At 48.5% G+C, this 22,489-nt stretch overlaps 1 protein-coding gene across 2 annotated transcripts in view; it reads right to left on the bottom strand.

Annotated features, from left to right (window-relative positions):
* The window catches only part of SLC6A5 (solute carrier family 6 member 5), a 65,182-nt gene that overhangs the window by 18,474 nt on the left and 24,219 nt on the right, over positions 1-22,489 (bottom strand). For both annotated transcript variants that reach the window (XM_042906486.1, XM_042906487.1), the window contains 6 exons: positions 21,040-21,181; positions 18,157-18,289; positions 10,187-10,321; positions 8,353-8,456; positions 5,082-5,206; positions 68-180 (listed from right to left, as the gene is read on the bottom strand). In XM_042906486.1, the coding sequence (XP_042762420.1) occupies positions 68-180; positions 5,082-5,206; positions 8,353-8,456; positions 10,187-10,321; positions 18,157-18,289; positions 21,040-21,181 (752 nt within the window). The remainder of the gene's footprint in view (positions 1-67; positions 181-5,081; positions 5,207-8,352; positions 8,457-10,186; positions 10,322-18,156; positions 18,290-21,039; positions 21,182-22,489) is intronic.

Raw genomic sequence — 22,489 nt, 5'->3', positions numbered from 1 at the left:
CAGGCGAGAGGGTCTTCGGGAAGGGCCTCGGGAAAGGCTCTTCCTTTGATAAGGGGACGCGGCTCACCATAGTGTCAAGTCCAAGAGTGAGGAGCATCAGGAAAAAGATGATGGCCCAGAACGGAGAGAGGGGCAGCCTGGTTAAGGCTTCTGGGTAAACCACAAATGCGATGCCTGGTCCTGAAAAGGAACAAGACAGATGACTGCACACAGGCCCAGCTCCAGACCCCCTCGTCCTGGAAGGAAGCCCACAGGGGCCTCTCCACAGACATATTATATGCTGCTTCCACTGGTTGTTTTTCTTCATCTCCTTTCATTTCCCCAGTAAGACCTCAAACTCCTTGAAGGGAAGGACTAAGGGAATCAGGCCCACCCTTCAGTGAACTCAGAGGTGAGGCTAAAAATAGTGCCACAGCAGAAACTCAGACTCCAAGGCCAGGCTGTATCCCACACATACGCCACAAAGCCCCCCATCTCTGTGTTGATGAGTTGGGGGAGCATATATAATAATTACCCTGTAGAACAGTGATTCTCAACCAAGGGTGCGTTTAGGCCCCCACCCCTGACCCAGGGGACGTTTGGCAATATCTGGAGACAATTTTGACTCTCACTACTGGGGTGGGGGATGATTATTGACATCTCGAGGGCAGAGGCCAGGGATGCTGCTAAATATCCCTCAATGCACAGGCCAGTCCCAATGACAAAGAATTATGCAACCCAAATGTCAATAACGCTGAGGTTGAGAAACCCAGCACTAGGTTAGACCACACCAAGAATGACATCATTTCCTGCCTTTCACAGTCTTCCTAGTCACTCCTCCAGGAGAAACCTTTTGCATAAATCATGAATCCATCTACTGCTTTTATTATCTTGCCTTCAAAGGCTTGGTAAAGACAGGGCTACATGAATCCACAGGTAATTAGTTGGGGAAAGGGAGCTGTGAGACACAGTGTAAAGGTTAAAGGAAATTGGACTCTAATGGTCAGACAGATCCAGGTCCAAATTCAGACTCTAGGACTCCAGCTATGCAACTCAAGACAAGCCATTTCATTTCTATAAGCCTTAATTTTGCCCATCTGTCAAATGGGAATAACAAAAATACCTCACAGGGTGTTTACGAGGAACAAATGAGACAGCACAGGCACAGCACTGAGACCAATGCCTCACACATCATCAGAACCCACAGATTATTCACTGTGATTATGAGTGGATAAGGAACTTGGAAACTAGCGGTTCTGATTCAGGGTTTTCAGCAAATACAACACGTGGCCTTGGCAGAAGAGGTCTGAGCTGCCATTTCTCTGCTCTCACAAAGCCTGCCAGACATTCCTACCTGCCTCGCAGCCTCACTGGGAAGATTACTGTGACCCACGATCGCTAAAGACCCAGCAGTTACAGATTTCCTCGTAAACAGAAAACTAAATGATAGTGGCAGAGACAAGCGAATGCCAGGTTAATCCACAGCCACCGCACGTTTGGAAATCAGATATTGCAGCACCTGGAGTTTTTATAACTCAAGCATAACAGCACTTTTTTAAACTGGAATTTATCAGGTTGTTAGTTCCTAATGTTGCCGAGGGCCTTGGGGTATTTAAAATATAAAGCCTGAATGCTTAAGATACCCCCGCTTTATGCATTTATTGAACAGACGGCACAGCCAGCCTCTGAAGGCTTCCTATGTGAACCATAAAAGTCTGTATTAAACTACAGTTCAAAATAGGTCTCAAATGCAGAACACCAAGGAATCCAGTTTAGTGCTCTGGCGACAGCCGGGCCCATAAAGCGGACAAGAAGGTCTTGAAACGGCCACGACACGAGGACCTGGTGGATTGCTTTAACAGGATTTGGCTCTTTGGGCTTTACTGCTTTTTCAGGGGGCAGGAAATGATTTCAAAATATTCGGCCTGCTTCTATTACATCTGCCTCCCTGAAGTACACAGGCGAAGGCATCACTTTCAGCAAACTCAGTGTATCTAAGGTGGCTGGGAAGTGGATTTTTTTTAAATACATTTTTATATTACTTTGTAGAGTTCAGGGTTTTTTTTCTCCCCCACTGGAAAAATGGATTGACTGAGCCCCAGCAGAGTTTTCCCCAAAGAGGCCCTTATGTCCCATAGAGTCCGAGTCCTGTTCCTCTCCTCTCCCACTGGGAGGCAGTATAGCCCAGTGGCTGGAGGGCATACTCCATTTCCCTTGTGGACTGAAAAACTGGCTCTTCCTCTTGCCAGCTGTGGGACTTTAGATGAGGCTTGTTCTCTCTGGACAGATGTCACTTTCCTTACCAATGTGGATAATAGTACCCACACTGGGCTCAGAACGATGCGTGGACATAGTGAGAACTCAGTACGCAAAGATCGTCAATACTCTTCCTATGAGAGGGGATCAAAGAGGTTCTGCATGTCAGCAACTTGGACAGGAGGTCTCTGTCTTGCTTTATCCTAGAGAGTCTCTAAAAACACAACCAGGGCTCTGGTCAATGCAATACACCGATCACAACACACCGGATATGGCCACTCTGCTGGGAAGCCTATTACGAATGGAAAAGTTCTCAGAGGATACACTGCCTGAACTGTGCCTTTGGAAGGAAGGACTGGCATCCAGGTGATAGACAGACAGTTGGATGGATGGTCAGTCCTGTTTGAGAGTATTCATTTTGATCAGCAGTGTGTCTGAATGATTAGGGACCTAGATCTGGGAACTCTAAATCCAATATGCACATCTGTGTTCATCTACTCTGGTCTAACCCAGTCTATCTGAGGGTAGATGAGCATTTCTGCTGCTGATAGAGCTTCTGGTTGGATTCTGACCATGAGTTTCAGCTCCATAGGCAGCAAAGAAGGTGGTTGGCAGGTGACCCTAAAGGTTGACTTCCCAGGAAGGTGCTTTTCTGGGGTAGATGACTGAGAACATGCCCCCTTCCCTATGCTCATCGTAAAAGCAGAGGACAGCTGGTGTCATCACTCATCCCATCCTCAGCTCCCCCCAAACCGATATGGCTGAGATGTACAGCAATGACTTTGACAAAAATGCTCCCTAAGAAGGGAGTGGTAAACAAAATAGAATATTGTTAGGTCACTAAAGAGAACTTGTTTTGGAGTAAAGACCAAAACACAGTTACTAGTGTTGGGTCAGCAAAAATGTACCCAATGTCTGCATGCCAACATGGCCCAGCTAGGAGGGGGTGGGGCTGACATTGACTGTGGCCCCGACCCCAGATGTCTCTCCTGGATTCTGCATAGCATCCATCATACCTGAGAAAATCAGACATCCTGCCAATCACATTTAAGAATGTGTGTAAACTCAGATGAAGGGATAGCTGCCCCAGGGGGTCTGAGAGGAGGCCTTATGAGCCAGTGCCCACTCCCTCATGCGAATGAGGCACTCTGTCCCTGTGCCAGTGACAACCAGAGATTTAACACATTAGAACCTGTAAGAAGTGCTCTTCTCCCCATTTAAATCAGAGGAAGTGAAAAAAATCTGGAAAGGGGAAGTTTTCAGAAAGAAACATGGGCAATTGTCTTAGTCTTTCTTTATAAAGGAAAAACAAAATTCTGTTTGGGTTTTAGCGACAGGTGCCTCCAAATCCTTTTCCTGGGGCAGGAAAGAGCTCAGAAGAGTTAGCTAAGGTGGCCACACATCTCAGGAATCATAACCCTGCAACATGGCCACTGGTTCACGATGAGCTCAGGAATGTCACAAAACTCACAGACACTTCAGATCTGCTAAAAAGTGGGCCAGAACCTCCCTGCTCCAGCTACTCTGCTTAGAGGAAATGAGGACAGCTGGGGTGCACAGGCACCCCCCACCCCAGGACAAGGCCTTTTCTCCCCTCCCTCCCCTCCCTGCTCCCCAGGGACTTGAGAGGTTTCAAGGAGGGCAGGGGGGTAGCATTCACTCAGCAACTCTAATTTAATGCAGTGCTGAAGAACCAAACACCCTGGGGGGTTAACATTCTCTCCTGGCAGAGGTAATTACCCCCCTGGAGTATGCCAGCTCTTTAACTCTTTGAGGCCCACTGTGCACCAGCAGCATCACTGAAGCCCTAATTAATTATCCTTGGGGAGCCAGCTGAGAGCCCAGCAGCAGCCCGAGGAGAAGGTGACATTTCTAGGGCTTAGTTCCCTCAAGTGCTCGCATTGGAGCATGATCTGGGAATGGCAGTGAGCTCCCTGGAGGAAGCCCTGTCCTGTCCCCACAGTCCCGGCGCAGTTCCAACACCAAGGCATCCCACGAACATCTGGTTAGAGAATGACTGAAATGACAGACAGTAGCCACAATGAAATCCCTTAATCACGGGATCCTTTGTGGAGTAAGGCTGGGAGGAAACAAAGAGTTAAATAAAAATATTAAACACTATCTACAAAAACGCTGTGCTGGAAATAACAGATTGAGATGAAAATGAAAGCTCTCTATAAACTCACGAGTACCCATTAATATGGGGATCACTTGGATGGAGAGTAAACATTTTTTTCTACATCCTTCCCACCACCACCATCCAACCTTTCCACTCACTGGGGGAAAAAAAAAATTGCAGGTCTGCATTGCTAACTAAGCAGAAGGCCCTGAGAGCACACCTGACCTAACAAACAGAAAATGCTTTGTCAGGAAAAGCTGCTTTGAAGTCGGTGCTCCGGGTAGTAGGCATCAGCACTCGGTCTCCACAGACCCTCTGCGAGGGATGCCATCGTGCAGCGGGCTGTGTCCACATGAGCTCCAGGGTGCTGGAGAATCCTCTTTGGGCGCTGCCCAAAGAATCCTCCACTTGCCCCTGACAGGCATAACAGGCATAGATCTTACTTATTCAGGCTGGAGCTGCATTAAGAGAGGAAAGGGAAAACCAAAGAGAGGAGAGGAAGCAGGAACGGGGCTTCTATACCAGCCCCTCTGGTTGGGAACTGGCCAGCTCTGACCCTGCATGAGCTTCCTACTCAAGCTTGTCTGAGTCTCTCCACAAGGCGGTGCTGGGCTGTCCCACCATCTCCTATTCCAGAAGGCCAGTTTCCCAGGGGAGCATAGGTCAGGAGCTCGTGAGGCGAGCCTGGAGCCTGTCCTGCACCAGCGGGGTGACAAACGCACGGTACCTTGGTCCGCCACGTTCTCAATGTTGACCTTGCGTTCGTTGGCCATGAAGCCAATAACCGAGAAGATGACAAACCCGGCAAAGATGCTCGTGGCACTGTTGGTACAGGTTACAATGAGAGTGTCCCTGGGGAAGAGACAAGAGTTTGCCATTAGGTGTGCTCTGTGAGCAGGAAGGGACAAGGAGAAGGACACACAAATGTGTGCCCCTGTGTTTGAATGCACATGTGTATGTGTGTACGTGCCCATTTCTAAACATGTTTTCACTGTGGGCCGGAAAGGAACAACCAGTCTTGACCAAAGATTTCTCCTAACTGCCCTACTCCAGGGCCCCTGGGTCAAGACTCTAGTTCTACGTGCTCTCGAACCAGGGCTGCCCTCATCAAAGTAGCAGAGGCAAGACTGTCCATCAGAGCAGAAGCGGACGGGATGGAGCCTTTCAAGGACTCCAGGACAGGAATCATATATGAGAGAAGAGAAGGCGGTGGGACCATGAAATGCCACCAGGGTTTGAGGACACCTTGGGGTGGGGCACACAAAAGCCCAGGGGTTGAGGCAGGCTAGGAGACCAGCCCTCTGCCTTCACCCCGGCGCCCTCTACTGGCAATATGATTGCAGTTTCCCAGCCTGCCTGTCCAGCCAACCTGGCCAGACTCAAAAGAGAGGTCAAGCTAGATGGAACCTCAGAGAGAATTCAAATCCTGATTCTCCCACCTGTTGGTCACGTGACCTTGAGCAAATTATTTCCTTCCACAGTGATTTTAAGTGGTGGCAATGACCCCACCTTTCTCATAGGTGGTTGTGAGGAGAGAACCATGTGATGTTCTGCACAGTGCAGAGCCTGGCACGGAGCAAGTGTTCAGTAAACAACCCACCTTATCTGGCCCCTTAGTTTACTGATAAGGAAACTGAGGCACAGGGAAAGAAAAGGGCTAATTAATTGTGGGTCAGGATTTGAACCCAGACCTACTGCCTCAGCCCATGTTCTTTCTGCCATATCACAGAGCCTCCTTTCTACCAAAGCACAGAGCCATGCGTCCCCTTGGACAGTGTTCAGACTGATTCTCGGGTCATAAGTTCACGAGCAGCCGTGACCAGAGAAGTTCACATACCTTAGCTGGCATTCCGGCCATTATGGGCTGAATTGTGTGCCCCCAAATTCATATGTTGAAGTTCTAATACCCCAGCTGCTCAGAATGTGACTATATTTGGAGATAGGGTCTTCACGCAGGTAACTCAGTTAAAAGGAGGTCATTAGGGTGAGACCTGATCAAAATGACTGGTGCCCTAACAGGAAGAGATTAAGACACAGATGCAAGGGGCGCCTGGGTGGCTTAGTCGGTTAAGTGTCCGACTTCGGCTCAGGTCATGATCTCGCGGTCTGTGAGTTCGAGCCCCGCATTGGGCTCTGTGCTGACCGCTCAGAGCCTTGAGCCTGTTTCAGATTCTGAGTCTCCCTCTCTCTCTGACCCTCCCCCGTTCATGCTCTGTCTCAAAAATAAATAAACGTTAAAAAAAAAAATTTAAAAAAAAAAAGACACAGATGCACACCCAGAGGGAGGGCCTCGTGAAGACCCAGGGAGTAGAAGGCCATCTACAGGCCAAAGAGAGGCCTCAGAAGAAATCAACCCTGCCGACACCTCGATCTTGAACTTCTAGTCTCCAGCACTGTGAGACAATTAATCTCTGTTGTTCAGGCCACGCACTCTGCGGTATTTGTTATGGAAGCCCTAGCAAGCTAGTACAAAAGCTGTCTCCAACCTGGCCTCCGCCCAGCTCAGGCCCATTTCCTTCTAGCCTCCTGCATACACACCTTCTGTTCCAGTCCCACAGACCCGCTCCCACCTCACATCTCCATCACATTCAGTCTCATTCCCACCTCTAGCTGTTCCTGCCACCTGAAATAAACTCCCACCTCCCCTGCACCTGCTGAAATTTGGCCCAGTAGAGATCTCACCTCCATGAAGCCATCCCAACCACCTCAGCTCACAGCTTAACTATAATCTTTTCCTCTTCATTCACAAAATACCTCATACATTATTAGAAAATAATAATAATGGCAGCTTCCATTGATTCAGTACCTACTATGTGTGAAATATTGTTCTACAAACTTTGCATACATCATCTCTTACCTCTCCATTTATATATAATATAATATAATATAATATAATATAATATAATATAATATAATATAATATATATAATCTGCATTTTATAGATGAGAGAAAAGAGGCTCAGAGACATGAGATATTTTGCCCACGTCTCACGTGTTAGTAAATGAAGTCATAACTCAAATCCAATTCCAACTGACTCTAGCGCTGGCTGGCTTGCTTCCTTCCTCCCTTCCTCTCTTCCTTCCCTCCCTCCCTTCTTCCTTCCTTCCTCTCTCCCTTCCTCTCTTCCTTCTTTTCTATTTTAGATCAGCTCAACAATAGAATAGACTGTATTTTCTTATTGTTTGTTGTAGATGTATTTAACTTTCAGACGTCATCTCCTCCAGGAGCTGTCCAGGCTCTCCTGGGTGGAGGTCTTTGGGCTTCCCTAACATCACACCATCCAAATATTCTCAATGTCACTATGTATCAGAATCTCCTGAGGATCCTCTCTGGATATATAGATTCCTGGGCACACCCCACTTCCAAATATTCTGATTAATAGATCTAGAAAGGGACTCAAATCTTGCATTGTTTTTTCAGCTTTACTGAGGTATAACTGAAAAATACAATCTATAATATATTTAAAGTATACAACCTGATGATTTGATGCATATATACATTGTGAAAAGATGCCCACCACATCTACTAACATTTCCGTGAATTAACATGCTCATCAACAGAGTTCTCTTTCCCCTGTACCTTGCTGCCTTTCTTATTGGGATCTCTGGCAATGTATTTGCCAAGGGACAGTGACCACACTGCATCAGGGACCAGCATACAACTGTATCCATAGACTAGATAGCTCACAAATGACTATCCCGGGACACAGCCAGCTGCACAGCAACCTCTGGGGAGGCTCAACCCCATCACATAAAGAGCCACTGAGCTCATGTGTCAGAGTCGGCCCTGAAGGTTGGGGTCCAGGCCACCAGAAGCCGGCAGCTAGGACTTAGCAGGTGGTTCCATCTATGCCAGAAGCAACCCTCTGGCTCTACCTCACGTTAAGTGTGAGGGTATGGTGTGGCCTTAGGTGTCTGATGAGTCAGTCCATTGATTTGTTCCCAGACCTTATTCCCACGCAGCAGCCACCTCTGGGTTATCAAGTGCCTCCACGTACCTGTAGCAGTTGTTGTGGAATTTGTTGTAAGAAGAGAGAGTGATCAGTCCTCCCCATGCAGCAGACAAAGAGAAGAAAATCTGAGTGGCAGCATCCTTCCATACCTGGGAGGCAAAGGGAGAGAAGATCCAAGGTCACTGGAGGAGGGGAGGGGAGTCTCCCAAAGTCAGGGCCACATCATCTCCCCAGGGGGAAAGGCACACCAACACCAATGGGAAACATACATCATTTGTGCTGGCAGCCAAAAAGGGGCAGTAAATTCCCTGGGAGATTAAACCTCCATTCTAATTGAAGGAAAGGAAACCAGACTACACATACAGGCCATGCTTGTACGTCCTGCCACGTAGAAGTGAACAGAAAGGGACAGCCCTCTCTCTAGCTGCATACGTGCTCGATAAATAACCGGAACAGCAAACGTAGTCATGGGTACAAAAGAAATACCTTCTTAAACTGACGTCCTTACAGATTACAGCTGGTATTAAAACTCTAGAGTTCTACAGCTCCTCGCCTTAGTAAAACCATCTGGGCCTCAGCACAGTGGATTGCATGGTGCCACATCCTCCTCGAACTTGGCTGACAACGCCTCTTGGTTCTCTTGGTGATCTCTCTTAATTGTCCCCATAAAACTCCAGATGGCCACTCAGGAGTCAGAGCTAGAGGTTTATGTGATTTGTACAATAGACCTCCCATCATTTTTATAAATTAAACCCAGTGTTTAAATTGTGCTTATAATGTGCAAAGAGAAAGTTCAAGCCTGTGCTGGCAAGTGTGCACCTACCCCACCATCCACTGTCCCACACTCCTGAGTAACAAAGCTGTGGTCTCATGTAAAGACAGCCATTCATCGAGTGAAAGGAACCCCTCCCTGCATCAAGGGGAAGTGCAGCTACGAGAAGATTATCCTATGATTTAGTTTCTGACCAATGATGTGAAAAACAAGTATCATGTGGAACTTCTGGGGTTTTCTCCTTTATTTTAAGAGAGGGAGGGTACCTATTTCCACCTCTTTCTGCACTCTCTTTGTGCTACCTGGAATGCTGGATACGATGGCAGGGGTTCTGGCGACTACACAGAAGTGAGTCACGTGAGGACAGAGACAGAGGAGCCTGGGACTCTACGAAGCCACCCAACCAGTGCTTAACTATGTACATTGGGCCACTTCCGTGCATCAAAGGGAAAGAAAATTGTCTTGTTCACACTGTCATTACCTGGGGTTTTCTGTTACATGCAGCCAAACCCAATCCAAGCTATAGGTTCTTAATATGCTGTGTATAAGCCGATTTTTCTTCAAGGTGAGGAAATTCACTTACCAGCCAATCACCCCCTCATTTGGAGGTTTTTGGGTTGGGAATGTGAGAATAGGATATGCCTGTACAGAACACGCAAAGAGGAAGTCCAAATGTGTGCTGGCTCCGTGTGGGTGTGCCAGAAGTCTGCAAATGTGCCTGAGCCCTTTAAGTTATAATTGCTGTGGTTTGCCTAAGTGCTGTTATTTTCCACCCAGCAAAACTCCATTCCCAACACACTATAATTAGTACCCAATGAGTCGTGTGAGGTGGCCCAGTGCTATTACGGGCATTGCATTCTTCATTTTCGCCTGCACCTCAACCCCGGATACAGGACAGCTATGTAGGACAACCACTCCAGGGATCAGAAAAAAACCCCAGCTGCCCACTTCTCGTTAAAGATTTCCTGAGTGCGTAATGGTCCTTGGTTATCAGGACCTTGTAAACGCGGACAGCGAGATACCCTGGGGGAGGAAGTCTGACCCCTTTTGTCAAACTGTCCCAGAGCGAGACTCATCCCTGGGGTGTGAATGAAAGCATAAGCCCACCGTGGCATCCGTGAGTTTCTCCCACTTAGGTGTGATGAAGTACCAAATCCCAGCGCCAGCTCCGGGCAGGGTGACTCCTCGGATGAGGAGGATCACAAGCACGACGTACGGGAACGTGGCCGTGAAGTACACCACCTGGAAGAACCACGCGAAAGAGTGACCAGAATGAGCATGCCTGCAAGACGTGTCCGTGCCAAAGAGGCATCAAGAGAAGTGGAGGGTGATCTGTCATCTGGACACAAGCACCTGACGGTGAGGGCGTCACGGTAGTTGTCCCCAAACTCTGCCAGGGCTGGGGACACAGGGAAGGCACCGGGACCCAAGATCAGAGAGGACCAGAAATAAGGTCTGTGAGGGGACAGTGAAGGCTATGGGTGAGTCGGCTGCAGTGTGGAAGGTTGGGGCGACCTTACCCCGCCCAGCTGCTGAGGGGACACCTCTCTGAGGAACTACCGAGGGAGGAAGGCTAGGAGCCTCCCTCCTCCCTAATTCCAACCCCACCCTCTACTTGAGGACCCTAACTAAATCCACCGTTAGAGATGAGTCTTTTAGCTTCAGCTTTCCATCCTTGTTTATACAGACACCCTAGGTGAGGCAGCCTGGCCAGGTGAAAAGAGCATGATCTTAGAAACACTTAGGTTCAAATGAAATCACACGTCTGGCACTGAGTAGCCTTCAACAAGCTCATAAGCTCTCTGAATCTGTTTCTGCAACTATAAACTGGACACAATAACACCTTTCTTTAAAAAAATTACTTTGTGGATTAACTAGCATAGCCATTAGCATAGCCTGATTGAGAATGGATGGCCATTCAGTGCAGTGAAGCTCAACTAGTATTTATTGACGGCCTGCTATGAACCAGGCACTGTGCCAGGTGTTAGATGCATAAAGATGAAGGGACTGAGGGCCTGCAAGACCCAGAGACAATGTCTGCACAGGGGGCCACACCATTTCACCTGGGACACTATGAATTCCAGGGGAAGCGTTGTACTCAACCTGGGAGTTTACTAAAAGATTCACAGAGAGGACACCTGAGTCAGATCTAGAGGCCAAATACAACTTAAGGAGGTGAGATGAGGTGGAAGGTGGAGGGGGAAAGTGGGAAGGCAGTCGTGTGAGGGCAAAGGTCCAATGACTTACTATTAGGACAGCACAGAGTGGGGGCTAAGAGTGACAGGGGCGCTGGGAGGAGACCACACCATGGGAGGCCTTGAATGTCAGTCGAAGGACACTCCCGCATTCTGGATGAGAGGGAGGGACAGAGTGAAGAAACATTTAGAAGTAACATCAGCAGAACATGGGGACTGTGGTTTTGGATGGGGCTTATCTGTCAATCAAACATCTGGGTAAAGGAAGAGCTTGGGATCAGGATCCCATCCTACGAACCTGAGTTCAAATCCAGCCCCATCACTTATGAGCTGAGCCAGCTGGAAAATGACTTAACCCCTTTGAGTCTCAGTGCCCACACTTGTGAAGTGGTGATAAAGCCAGCATATTCCTCATGGGACTCTTGGAGGAGTACAATGGGATGATTCACACAAAGTTATAGTGGAAACAGAAGCACCACTTCTGTCTTACTCGGGAATTATGCCAATCCTAAATTTAATAACACTGACAACCCTCTGCTCACAAGCCAGTTGAGTCCCCAGAATGCATCAAAAGATCTTACAAGGATGAGACTCCCCCCAAACCCTCTCTGATCCTTGAGGTGGGTGCATACAGCCAGCTAGGCAAGCACTGTTGGTCCAGAGCCTCCCCATTCCCACATTCCCACCTGTAGCCCTCCCCGCAGGGTACCTGGGACCCCTGTGCCCTGGGAGAGAAACAGAGACACCACCACGCACTGGCTGCACAGACTCCAGGACCTGGCGGGGGGCTCCAGAATGGCAGGACCAGCAGGCACTGGGTTTTCAGGGGATGAGGACTGATTAAGGGACTTGCAGAGGTGGGTTGAGGGAAGGTTAGGATTTTTTTTTTTAACATTTATTTATTTTCAAGAGACAGAGACAGAGTGTGAGTGGGGGAGGGGCAGAGAGAGAGGGAGACACAGAATCCGAAGCAGGTTCCAGGCTCTGAGCTGTCAGCACAGAGCCCGACGTGGGGCTCGAACCCGCTAACCGTGAGATCGTGACCTGAGCTGAAGTTGGACACTTAACCGACTGAGCCACCCACGCGCCCCAAGGGAAGGTTAGGATTGAGATTAAGATATAACTCTTGGGGTTGGGGCGCCTGAGTGGCTCAGTCTCTTAAGCAGCCAATTTCCGCTCAGGTCATGATCTCACGGTTTGTGAGTTCTTATACTGACAGTGCAGAGGCTCCCTGGGATTCTCTTTCTCCCTCTCTCTCTGTCTCTCCTCTGCTCATGCTTTCTCTCTCTCTCTCAAGATAAATAAACTTAAATATATATATATATATATATATATATATATATATATATATATATATATACACACACACACACACACACACACACACACACACACACCAATCTATCTCAGGGTCATTTCATTAAGCATTTGGGTAGATCAGTAAATCCAGCAAAGGCCCCTGGCCTCAAATAGCTGACATTCTAGCTAGGATCTCCCTAGCCAATAGTGGTCATAATCATATTATCTGTGGCAGGTTACAAGGTAGTGAGTGTACTGGAGAAAAGAGAAAGTAGAGCAGGGTAGAAGGAGGGTGGGGTGTGCTGGGGAGGACGGTTGGGAAGAAGGCCATATTGAAATGGGCAGGGAAGGCCTCATTGAGAGGTTGGCCAGGACTTGAAGGAAGTGAGAGTGACCCAACTGGATATGTGGGAGAGCATTCTAGACAGAGGGAACGGCTGCAGTAAGGAGTGTTCCTGACTTCTAGTAACAGCAAGGAGGCCAGTGTGGCTGGCAGGAGCACAAGTAGGAGAGGAAGTCAGAGAGGTGGGGGCAGGGAGTGGGGACAGATCATGTAGAGCTTCGTGGGGCCTTTACTGTGGGAAATGGGGAGCTACTGCAGAGATTTGGATGGAGGGGTAACAGATCTAACATTTCCAGCAGCATCCAGTTGCTACACTTCGAGTATACAGCAGGGCGCAAGAGTAGATGCCTGGCCAGGAGCTAGGAGGCTGGGCTGTACTCCTTGTCCCGGGGACCGTGATGACTCCACCCAGGGTGTTTCAGTGCCGCTGGGAGAAATGCTCAGACACCAGATTTTATTTTGCTGGAAGAGCTACAGAATTTCCTGCTGATTCAGTGTGGAACGAGAAGAGAGAGAGGAGTCAGGGATGAGCCCAATGTTTCTGGCCTCAGGAGCTGAAAGGGTAGAGCTGCCACTGTCCAAAAGCTGTAGGTTAAGGAAACAGCAGAAGCGACTGCTTCCTCTAAACCCAACCTACCATCAAGGTCAACTCTTTCCTTCTGGCTACAGACCAGAGACGGGTGTCCTTTTTCTGCACTGCTGCCTCCACTGACCAGGGGGCCTCTGCGGCCTCCCCGCTGCCCTTGCCTGGACAACATGATTACTAGGGGGCTATGGGGGAGGGCAGCCCACCTCCTCCCAACCCCACCAAACGCACCTCTCTCTTTCCCATGAAGCGAAATCCTTCCACACACAGACCATTGTGAAACCCAAAGGTATCTGACATCTCAGGAGAAAATCGCCTGCCTCAGGAGGGCTGGACTGTCCTCCAGGCTATGGGATGGGGCTGGGTGCAGGGATGATCCTGGCCAGTCTGAACTCCCCACCCCACCAAGACAGTAGGGCAGTCCACAACTAAGGAATATCCGTTTCACCTCCTGACCACGGGGGCTAGTGGGAAGTGAGGATGGAAGGAGGCAGGGGAGAAGAGGTGATTTGGACAGCAGGGGCCAGCAGAAGAAAACCGCCAGACTGGCAGCAGTCTACCCAGCTGAGACACCTGCTCTCATCTGACTACGGGAGACTGCATAGACGCGACTGTTTCTGGAGTTCCCTCTACAAATCAGCTGTTAGTAGTCCCATTTTGCAGAAGATGAAACTGAGACTCAGAGTAAGTATTTCACAAGGGGTTAAATATCTCACTTAAGGTCTCCCAGCTGGAGCCAAGATCCACAGCTAAAGCTTTCTAATTCCAAAGTCTTTGTTCTTCCCTCAAAGGCCACAAGATCACAAGTGGGTGGGGCAGAGCCGGGACTAAGGTGAGGCAAGAGAAAGCACTAAGGGTGTAATATTTAAGGAGGCACTCACTCCCAGGGGCCAATCCCACACACGCAGGAGCCTGACAGTGAGTGTCACCTCAAATTTTGCCACCCTAGGCACTTGCTGGCCTCACCCAGCTCCAGGCCCTGGTTTGTGGGAGGATGACGTCACTGCGGAGCCGGTGATCTGGGTGAACTGAAAGGGCCCACAGTTTGGTTTATACATCCTGGGGATTTCGACTCCAGTGTGAGTCAGGTGTACATGGAGGCTTTATGCACAGCTTGTGTTGGGGGAAGGGGGCTCAGAACACACTTGTTTTCAGGATGTATTGTCAGAGGAATTAAGCTCCAACGGTAACGAGTTATATTTGGCAGGAGTGGCAATGACTAGTTGATCTGAGCCTGCCGCCCAGACACCTGGCAGCATCCGCCTCGCAGCAGGAGCCCCAACCAGGTGGTCAGGTAAGGTCCCACCAGCTAGCTAATTAGGCTACTTTGTGTTGTTGCCATAACTCTCACGCAGAGCGGCCCAAGGTCATATGGGATGCATTTGACCTTCTGGCTGCCTGCTGTCACCCCTGCCCCTGGAATTCTAGCTCCTCAATGGGAGACCCATTCCTAGGAGATCTCCTAGGAAGCAGCAGACCATTCTTGTCTCTGACGGCCCTGAACAAGAGGAACTGAGCTCCTCTTGCTGCAGGAGAAGGTGGACATCTCTGTTGCTTAGAAATGACAGTCTTCGTGGAATTTCAATCACAAAGGAGCCTGTCATAATGAGGAGCGTCAGCATTCACCTTGGCTTCCAAACGATGCTCCATGACCAATGTCTGCACACCCCAGAGCAGGGTAATAAATTGTGATTCATTATTTCTGGTGGCATTCCTCATTTAAAAAAAATGATCAGTGATCCTTAGTTGGCACCTGTTCTCCATGAAGCAGAATGATAAGTTAGCAGATCTAAAAGAAAAGCTTACCTGCTCAGGGCTCCTCAAAAATTCCCATTCCAGAAAACCTGTAAAATCTAGCACCAAGGACTAAATTCTAGCTATAACACTGTCCTAAAAAATCATGGACTAACAAAGCTAACAGGGTCTTGGAGAATATTCAATCTGACCCTTGAGTTTGTAGATGTGGAAACTGAGGCCTGGATGCCTCTGTGACTTGCCCTCCTGGCAATGACAGCTGATGGTGGCAGAGATGGGGTGGGAGTACAAGGGTCCTGGCTCCCAGCAGGGGGACTTTTATCCCCTCTGTGCAAACAGATGGCTCCACAATTCTGTATTCCCATATCTTCCTAACATTGCCCCTCCTGGGGAAATGATGTTGTGTGGTGGAAAGAGTCCAGGCTTTAAAGGGAAACAGAGGTAGGTTCAAATCCCACCACTGCCACTTAAAAGCTGTGTGACCTCAGGCAATTTCCTCTACCTTGATGTGCCTCACCTTCTCTATACATAAAATGGGAATAAATGTCCTTATTTATTCAATCTGCTGTTGTGCAGATCGAATGAACTAATGCGTGTGTAGCAGTTAGCGTAGTGCCTGGCACACAGTGTTCCACAAAGCTCCCTTTCTCTTCCCATTTCCCCACCACAGCTACCAGGATGTCAGAGTGCTGCAGTGGCCCCTCAAGACATCAGTCATTCATAACAACAAAGATGAGAAAAGCTAATGCTAGTGAAGAGCTGACCAGATACCAGGTATTATACATATACATATATGATCTCATTTAATCCTTGTAACAGTCCTATGCGGTAAGTACTGTTTTTCCCAATTTACAGATGCAGAAACTGAGGTTCCATGGGCCAAATAGTTGGTCCAGAATTACACAATGAGAAAGCGATAGGGGCAGGATTTGAACTCAGACTGATCTGACTCTAGAGCCAGCAGGCCATCCTTCCCCAGGTCACCAACAGGGCCACTGTTCTCCCTCCTCACCCATCACCTCTTCTCCTGCAGTCACCCCTTCTAGCTTATCCTGCTAGAGACTGTCTGCTAGAGACCTGTCTGGCCACTTCAACCAAGCTGAGGTTGTCCTGTCTCGAGTTGTAAGTGACAATCCTGCCAGTGAGATTTTGTTTGAAGAACACTTGGCCTCTCTTGCTAAGCAGTCACTTGGCTTGGTTCCAAGCCACAGAAGGCAAGGAGTTCGGGAACCTCAGGACACGCCGGCCATTGTTGTGAGGGTCATGTCAACATTTCCCCCATCTTCCTGCTGCCCTAGAAGAACAATCTAGTCTAACCCAGCAGGCTCCTTGGGAGTCATCTGATCCTAACTCTCATTTTACAGAAGGGAACACTGAGGTCAGAGGGGAAAACTGAGGTCAGCTCACCTAGCAAGTGTTCAGACAGATGTCTTAGACATCACCCAGCCTGATTGCCTTTACTCTAAAAATGGGGAAACTGAGGACTTCTGCAATAGTTAGGTTTCTGCTTTTCACTTTAGCAGAAAAACAAATAAAAGCTAAGAGCAAATCAGAACCTCAGCCAGAGCCCAAGCAGAGATGTTCCTATACAGCAAACACCATGAGAAGTTCCAAAGGACTAGAACCCAGGTCTCTTCACCCCCAGTCTGCTTCTACCTCAACCTTATGTGATTTTAGGTGTACCAATTACCTCCTATAATCCTGACAATCCTGTGGGGGTCTACAGTTCAAGTCCCTGTGGTCCCAGATTACAGGGAGGGCAGCAGAAAGAGTTGTTATCAAAAGGTACCTATGAGCACGACCATGCACCCAGGAAGAAGACAGACTCCCCTCTGTACTGATGGGTGCCAAGTTTGGGTGCCTGGTGGGGGGTGTGAGGCCTGCCTGGGAGGTGGGAGGTGACAAAGACTCATGTGCCCTTGAGGCCTGATCCTTCCAAAGTGGGTTGTTTGGATATCACCACCGTAAGCCCTGGCTGGGACACCCAGACCAAATCAACTCCACAACCTATGGTCTGAGCCCACCACCACATTCTCATTCCTTGGGCCTTAAAGGCACATCGGGTTTCATCCCAAGCCACACAAATGGACTCTGAGGATGATTAAGTATCATTGGTTATCATTGAGTGACTGGTTAACTGTTTAATGGGGTTCTTCCCAAAGCGGCAGGAAAATGAGGGAAAATAACGTGACCCTTACAAGAACGTCCAGTGTGTCCTGAGGTTTCCTGGACTCCTTGCCTTCTGTGCCTTGGAACTGAGCTCGGGGTGGGAATTCCAATGTCTCCAAAGGGCTGGCCAAGCCACTAATCAGCAAGAGCGGCCAAGGATTCGCTCAACCAAAATCTCACCGTCAGGACTGTCCCCATTTAGTGCTCTGGGCACGCGGAGTGGAAGAGTGTTGGGCTGAGGGTCGCAAAAAGGGTGTGAAAAGTCCAAAATGTGCTGGTGGGAGTGAGGAGAGGGAATCCACTTCACACTTTTGATCTTTTTCCAGCTTCTCAGCAGAAGCAATAACTGACCAGGCAGCCAGACCAAGAAGCAAAAAGCCAGCGGCACTAATTCTGGAGTTTAGGGAGAGTGACTCAATCATGCGAGGTAGATCCCATCTGGTGAACAAAGTGGCAGCCCCCGACAGGAGAGGAAGGAAACTAATCAGCAACCACACCATCACTCAGGAGCTCTGTGTGTATTTGTCTCATTTGATCCTTAAAACAGCCCTGAAAGAAACATGCTATTTATCCCATTTTAAAGGCAAGGGTGAAGTCACTTGCCCAAGGTCCCAGAGCCACTCAGGGCCAAAGTCAGAATTTGTCCCCACGTCTCCTGGCTCTTTTGCGGCTCCATAACACAACCACCCCTGGGAGTCCCAGACTTTTTAAGATAAATACAAGTTCTTACTTTTCCTGAAGTCTTGATTCCTTTTGCCAGGGACGCATACACAATCACCCAAGCCAGGAAGAGGCAGAAGGCTAGTGGCCACCTGATCTCCCCAGGATATTCAATTCCAGCAGAAATCTTCAGCACAAAGTACCTAAGAGGTAGAAAGAGAGATCAGGGAGGGGAAGGAGGAGGGAGGGAGGTGAGAGTCTGCAGGCTTTTATCTCCCAGCAGAGCCAGGAGCCTTGAATAAACCCCAGCACTCATACCGTCCTGGTTAGAGACCTGATGAGATCAGGGTGAGGGATGTGCCGATCTGGGTTCAAGCCCATACATTAGCACAGAGGCCAGTTGGATTTACTGGGTTTCTAATTATGTTGTGGGAAGCCCATTATGGCCCTGGCAGCCTCTGAGCAAGGCTAAGTCAGCTCTACTGCCATCGGGAGCTGCCCCAGTACAAGTGCAAGTCCAAGGGCATTGGGGGTTCTGGCACAAGCAGTCCCCTCCCCCCTCCTGGTGACACGAGGTAGCTGTAGGGACACTGAGTCATGACTCAGACAATCCCTTCAGCTCTGCAACGATCAAGTCCTGCACCCTGGATGAAGCTGCTGCGCTTGTAGCTTTCTGTGACCTGAACAAAGGGCCAGCCAGAATCCAGACTGGACAGGACTGCAGAAATGTCGGCCCAGGGTGTCCTGACCTGCACAGGGACGTGAAGGTGGTGGCTCCACTCCTGGCCTAGCTGGCAGCGGTGCCCTCTGGCAGCTAGAGGGTATGCACTTGGGAGGCTATTTGGCAGTGCATAGCCCTGCTTTTGGGAACAGAGATGGCCATACTCCACAGTGGCACAGCCCCAGCCTCTTTCGGTCTCAACCCCTGGGGCAACCTGAGCTCAAGAGCTTGGTAAAAGTGGCCAAGTGTGGAACTGGCCTAGGCTCCCCAAACTTAGGGACCATGTCTCCCAAGCAATAAAAAGTCCTCCCCCATGTCCCCACTCCCCAGATGGGTAAACCATCGAGGCAACCGTTCCACAGCATCTTGGCCATGTCAACTAGCCCATGCTTTAACGAGGGACCTCCCAAATGGCTCCTGATAACAAATCCTCTTGGAAATAAAGACTAGTCCCAGAGAATAGTAAAGACCACCAAAAACATATTCACAAATCATTGTACCATATACCTAACCACATGGATTATGTGATCAGATTTCACCTAACCACCAAGTCAAGACCCAGTTTCCCAGTGATCGGGGTGACCCACTCTCTCTGCTCCTACATTATCTTCAAAAGGGATTAGGTTATCATTCAGTCTAACTCTCACTTCTGTTCTGCAGGAAACAACCATGACCCCTCTGAGTGCACACAGGAGAGAGAACCTGGAATCAGAACTAATGGCTATTGGGAGAGGTAGTGGAGACCACTTCTCACTATCTAAATAAAGGCCACAAACCAGGGGCCCACTGATATGGGGATTTCATTTGGCCCCAGTGTTTTATTTGAATGAATTTGCTAACCTCTAAAATGGGAGACACACGTAAGAAATTCAGATTTTATTTCCGACTTGTCTTACAGAATGCAAGCTCTAGCAGCACCGGCCTGCCTTTCCAAATGACACTTGGAGCGGAGCAGCCTCCCTCTCATGTGGCAGACGGGCTCTCCAGTTTGCCACTGTCCCCACCATTCTCCATCATCAGTTTGTATTTTAAAACCTCCCTGCCAAGCCCCCGGGCACATCCGAGTTTACAACCCCGACATAAAGCTTTAACTGGAGAACATTCCTTACTTACCCTCCACTGAACCCTGTCTACATTTATCTCCCTTAATAAATGATTCCATAAATTTTATTAAATCCTCCTATGGTGGCTAAGGATTTCCTACTATTCCTTAACTTCAATCCTCAAAGACTGAAAAAAAAAAAGAATGTAAAAAGTACAAAAGTAAGGCAAAACTGTTTTTAAAAAGAGAGAGAGAGGGGAGCCTGGGTGGCTCAGTCAGTTAAGCGTCCGACTTCAGCTCAGGTCACGATCTCGCGGTCCGTGAGTTTGAGCCCCGCGTCGGGCTCTGGGCTGATGGCTCAGAGCCTGGAGCCTGCTTCCGATTCTGTGTCTCCCTCTCTCTCTGCCCCTCCCCTGTTCATGCTCTGTCTCTCTCTGTCTCAAAAATAAATAAACGTTAAAAATTTTAAAAAATAAAAATAAAAAAAAATAAAAAGAGAGAGAGTGTTCTTCTTTAAACTAAATTATGACTGTTTTCTTACTTTTTGCCTCCCTTCCCAAGTTTAGATGGAAGGAAAAAAAAAACAAATAAACAAGGGAGGCAAACAATAAGAGAGTCTTAAATACAGAAAACAAACTGAGGGTTGATGGGGTACAGGGGAGAGGGGAAAATGGGTGGTGGGCATTGAGGAGGGCACTTGTTGGGATGAGCACTGGGTGTTGTATGTAAGCGATGAATCACAGGAATCTACCCCCCAAAACCACGAGCACACTGTATACACTGTATGTTAGCCAACTTGGCAATAGATTATATTTAAAAATAAATAAAAATAATAAATAATAAAATAACAAAGTAAAATAAACAAAACCTAGTTCAGTGAAGGTCTGCTTCAGTCACGTTGGCTGAAGGTTTTGCAGTGTTCTGTCACCAACACCAGGAGTGACAGCAATACCAGTTCTGTTCCCAAGAGCATGCAATCACGTCCCCTCTCCAAAGCCAAGAAACACAACAACTTGCTCTCAGAAGTCCAACCAGGGAAGAAGACTTCCTCCCAGATCACTCGAGTAGGTACGGAGGGCGCAGATGGAGGCAGCTCATCCCTTGGACCACCCACACCTTGGACCACAACTTGAAAATTCATTAATTCACTGGGTTTCCCTTAGCAAGTTTATTTTAAAAAAAAGTCTTACTTGAAGTACTCTTCACTTCCACTGACAAACGTCTTATTGGCCTGGCTGGTGAAGTTAACCATTGTCAAGTTGGGATAGGCAGTCATGCAGAAAGTGGAGTTCTTGATCTGTACTTTGGGATGGTCGCTGATGACACAAGAATCTATTTAGAAGAAGATGGGACAGACACAGTGAAATCTGTACAGAAATTACACACATCTCTCTCCTCTCTCTAGCAACTGAAGAATAAGAGCCAAAAGTATTTGCCAAATGCTAGAGACTAACCTGGAAAGTGTTACCTGAACAAACGTGCATCTGTCAGGTGCAGATGAACCCCAGGATTATGTTTTAGTCATCCCAGAGCCTCCAGGACCCACAGCAGTGCCCTGTGCTAACAAAGCTTGTCATTTACGGAGAACTCCCTACGTGGCAGGAGCCATGATACACATTTTGCATGGTTATCTCATTAATGTTCACAACAGCCTACAGGTAAGTGCTATTACGTCCATTTTTTCCTAATGTTTATTTTTATTTTCGAGACACACACAAACTCTCTCTCTCTCTCTCTCTCACACACACACACACACACACACACACACACACACACACACAGCATGAGTTGGGGATGGCAGAGAGAGCAGGAGACACAGAATCTGAAGTAAACTCCAGGCTCTGAGCTGTCAGCACAGAGCCTGACACCGGGCTCAAACTCACGAACCATGAGATCATGACCTGAGCCAAAGTCAGAGGCTTAACCGACTGAGCCACCCAGGCACCCCTATTACCTCCATTTTTAAAGTGAGGAAAAAGGCTCAGAGGAGTTAAGTAACTCTACTCAAATCACACAGCCAATAAGGAAGAGCATTGGGATTCAAACCCAGATCCTAGGACTCCATAAGAAACAAATGGCTTGCAGAAACGAATCTGTAACTGAAATTTGAAAATTCAAATCTGCAATCTGAAATTGAATCAGACATAAGCAAACCTTCTGAAGGACTACCACAGGAGGCTTACTAATGAGTTCACCTTGAACCCGCCACCTGGCACATGGCTGACAGACGGTAAGTGCCTTAAGATACATGCTGCGTCTGCCTTCCACACACACACGTGGGTTTGAGGAGGCAGAGACCATGCCATGTGCTTGTAAGCCTGCGACAAGGCCTAACACGGTGCTTCTCAACTGGGGATGAATTTGTCCCCCACGGGGCACTTGGCAATGTCTGGAGACGTTTTTAGTTGCCATATCTAGGGAATAGGATGCTATGGGCATCTAGCGGGTACAGGCTACTAATACTGCTAAATATCTTACAATGTACAGGCCAGCCCCCCACAACAGAGAATTATCCAGTCAAAATGTCCAGGGTTTCGAGGCTGAGAAGGCCTGACCTGGGGTGGGATGGGGAGGGGGGACTCACTACGTGGATCATAGTAGGTCAGGCACTCCCCTGGACACTTTAACAAGGACTATCCC

This window comes from Panthera leo, chromosome D1 (assembly GCF_018350215.1).
Source record: "Panthera leo isolate Ple1 chromosome D1, P.leo_Ple1_pat1.1, whole genome shotgun sequence".
In the NCBI taxonomy this organism is placed as follows: Eukaryota; Metazoa; Chordata; class Mammalia; order Carnivora; family Felidae; genus Panthera; species Panthera leo.
Note: the sequence above shows the minus strand (reverse complement) of the source record. Positions and strands in the feature narration are given on the sequence as shown.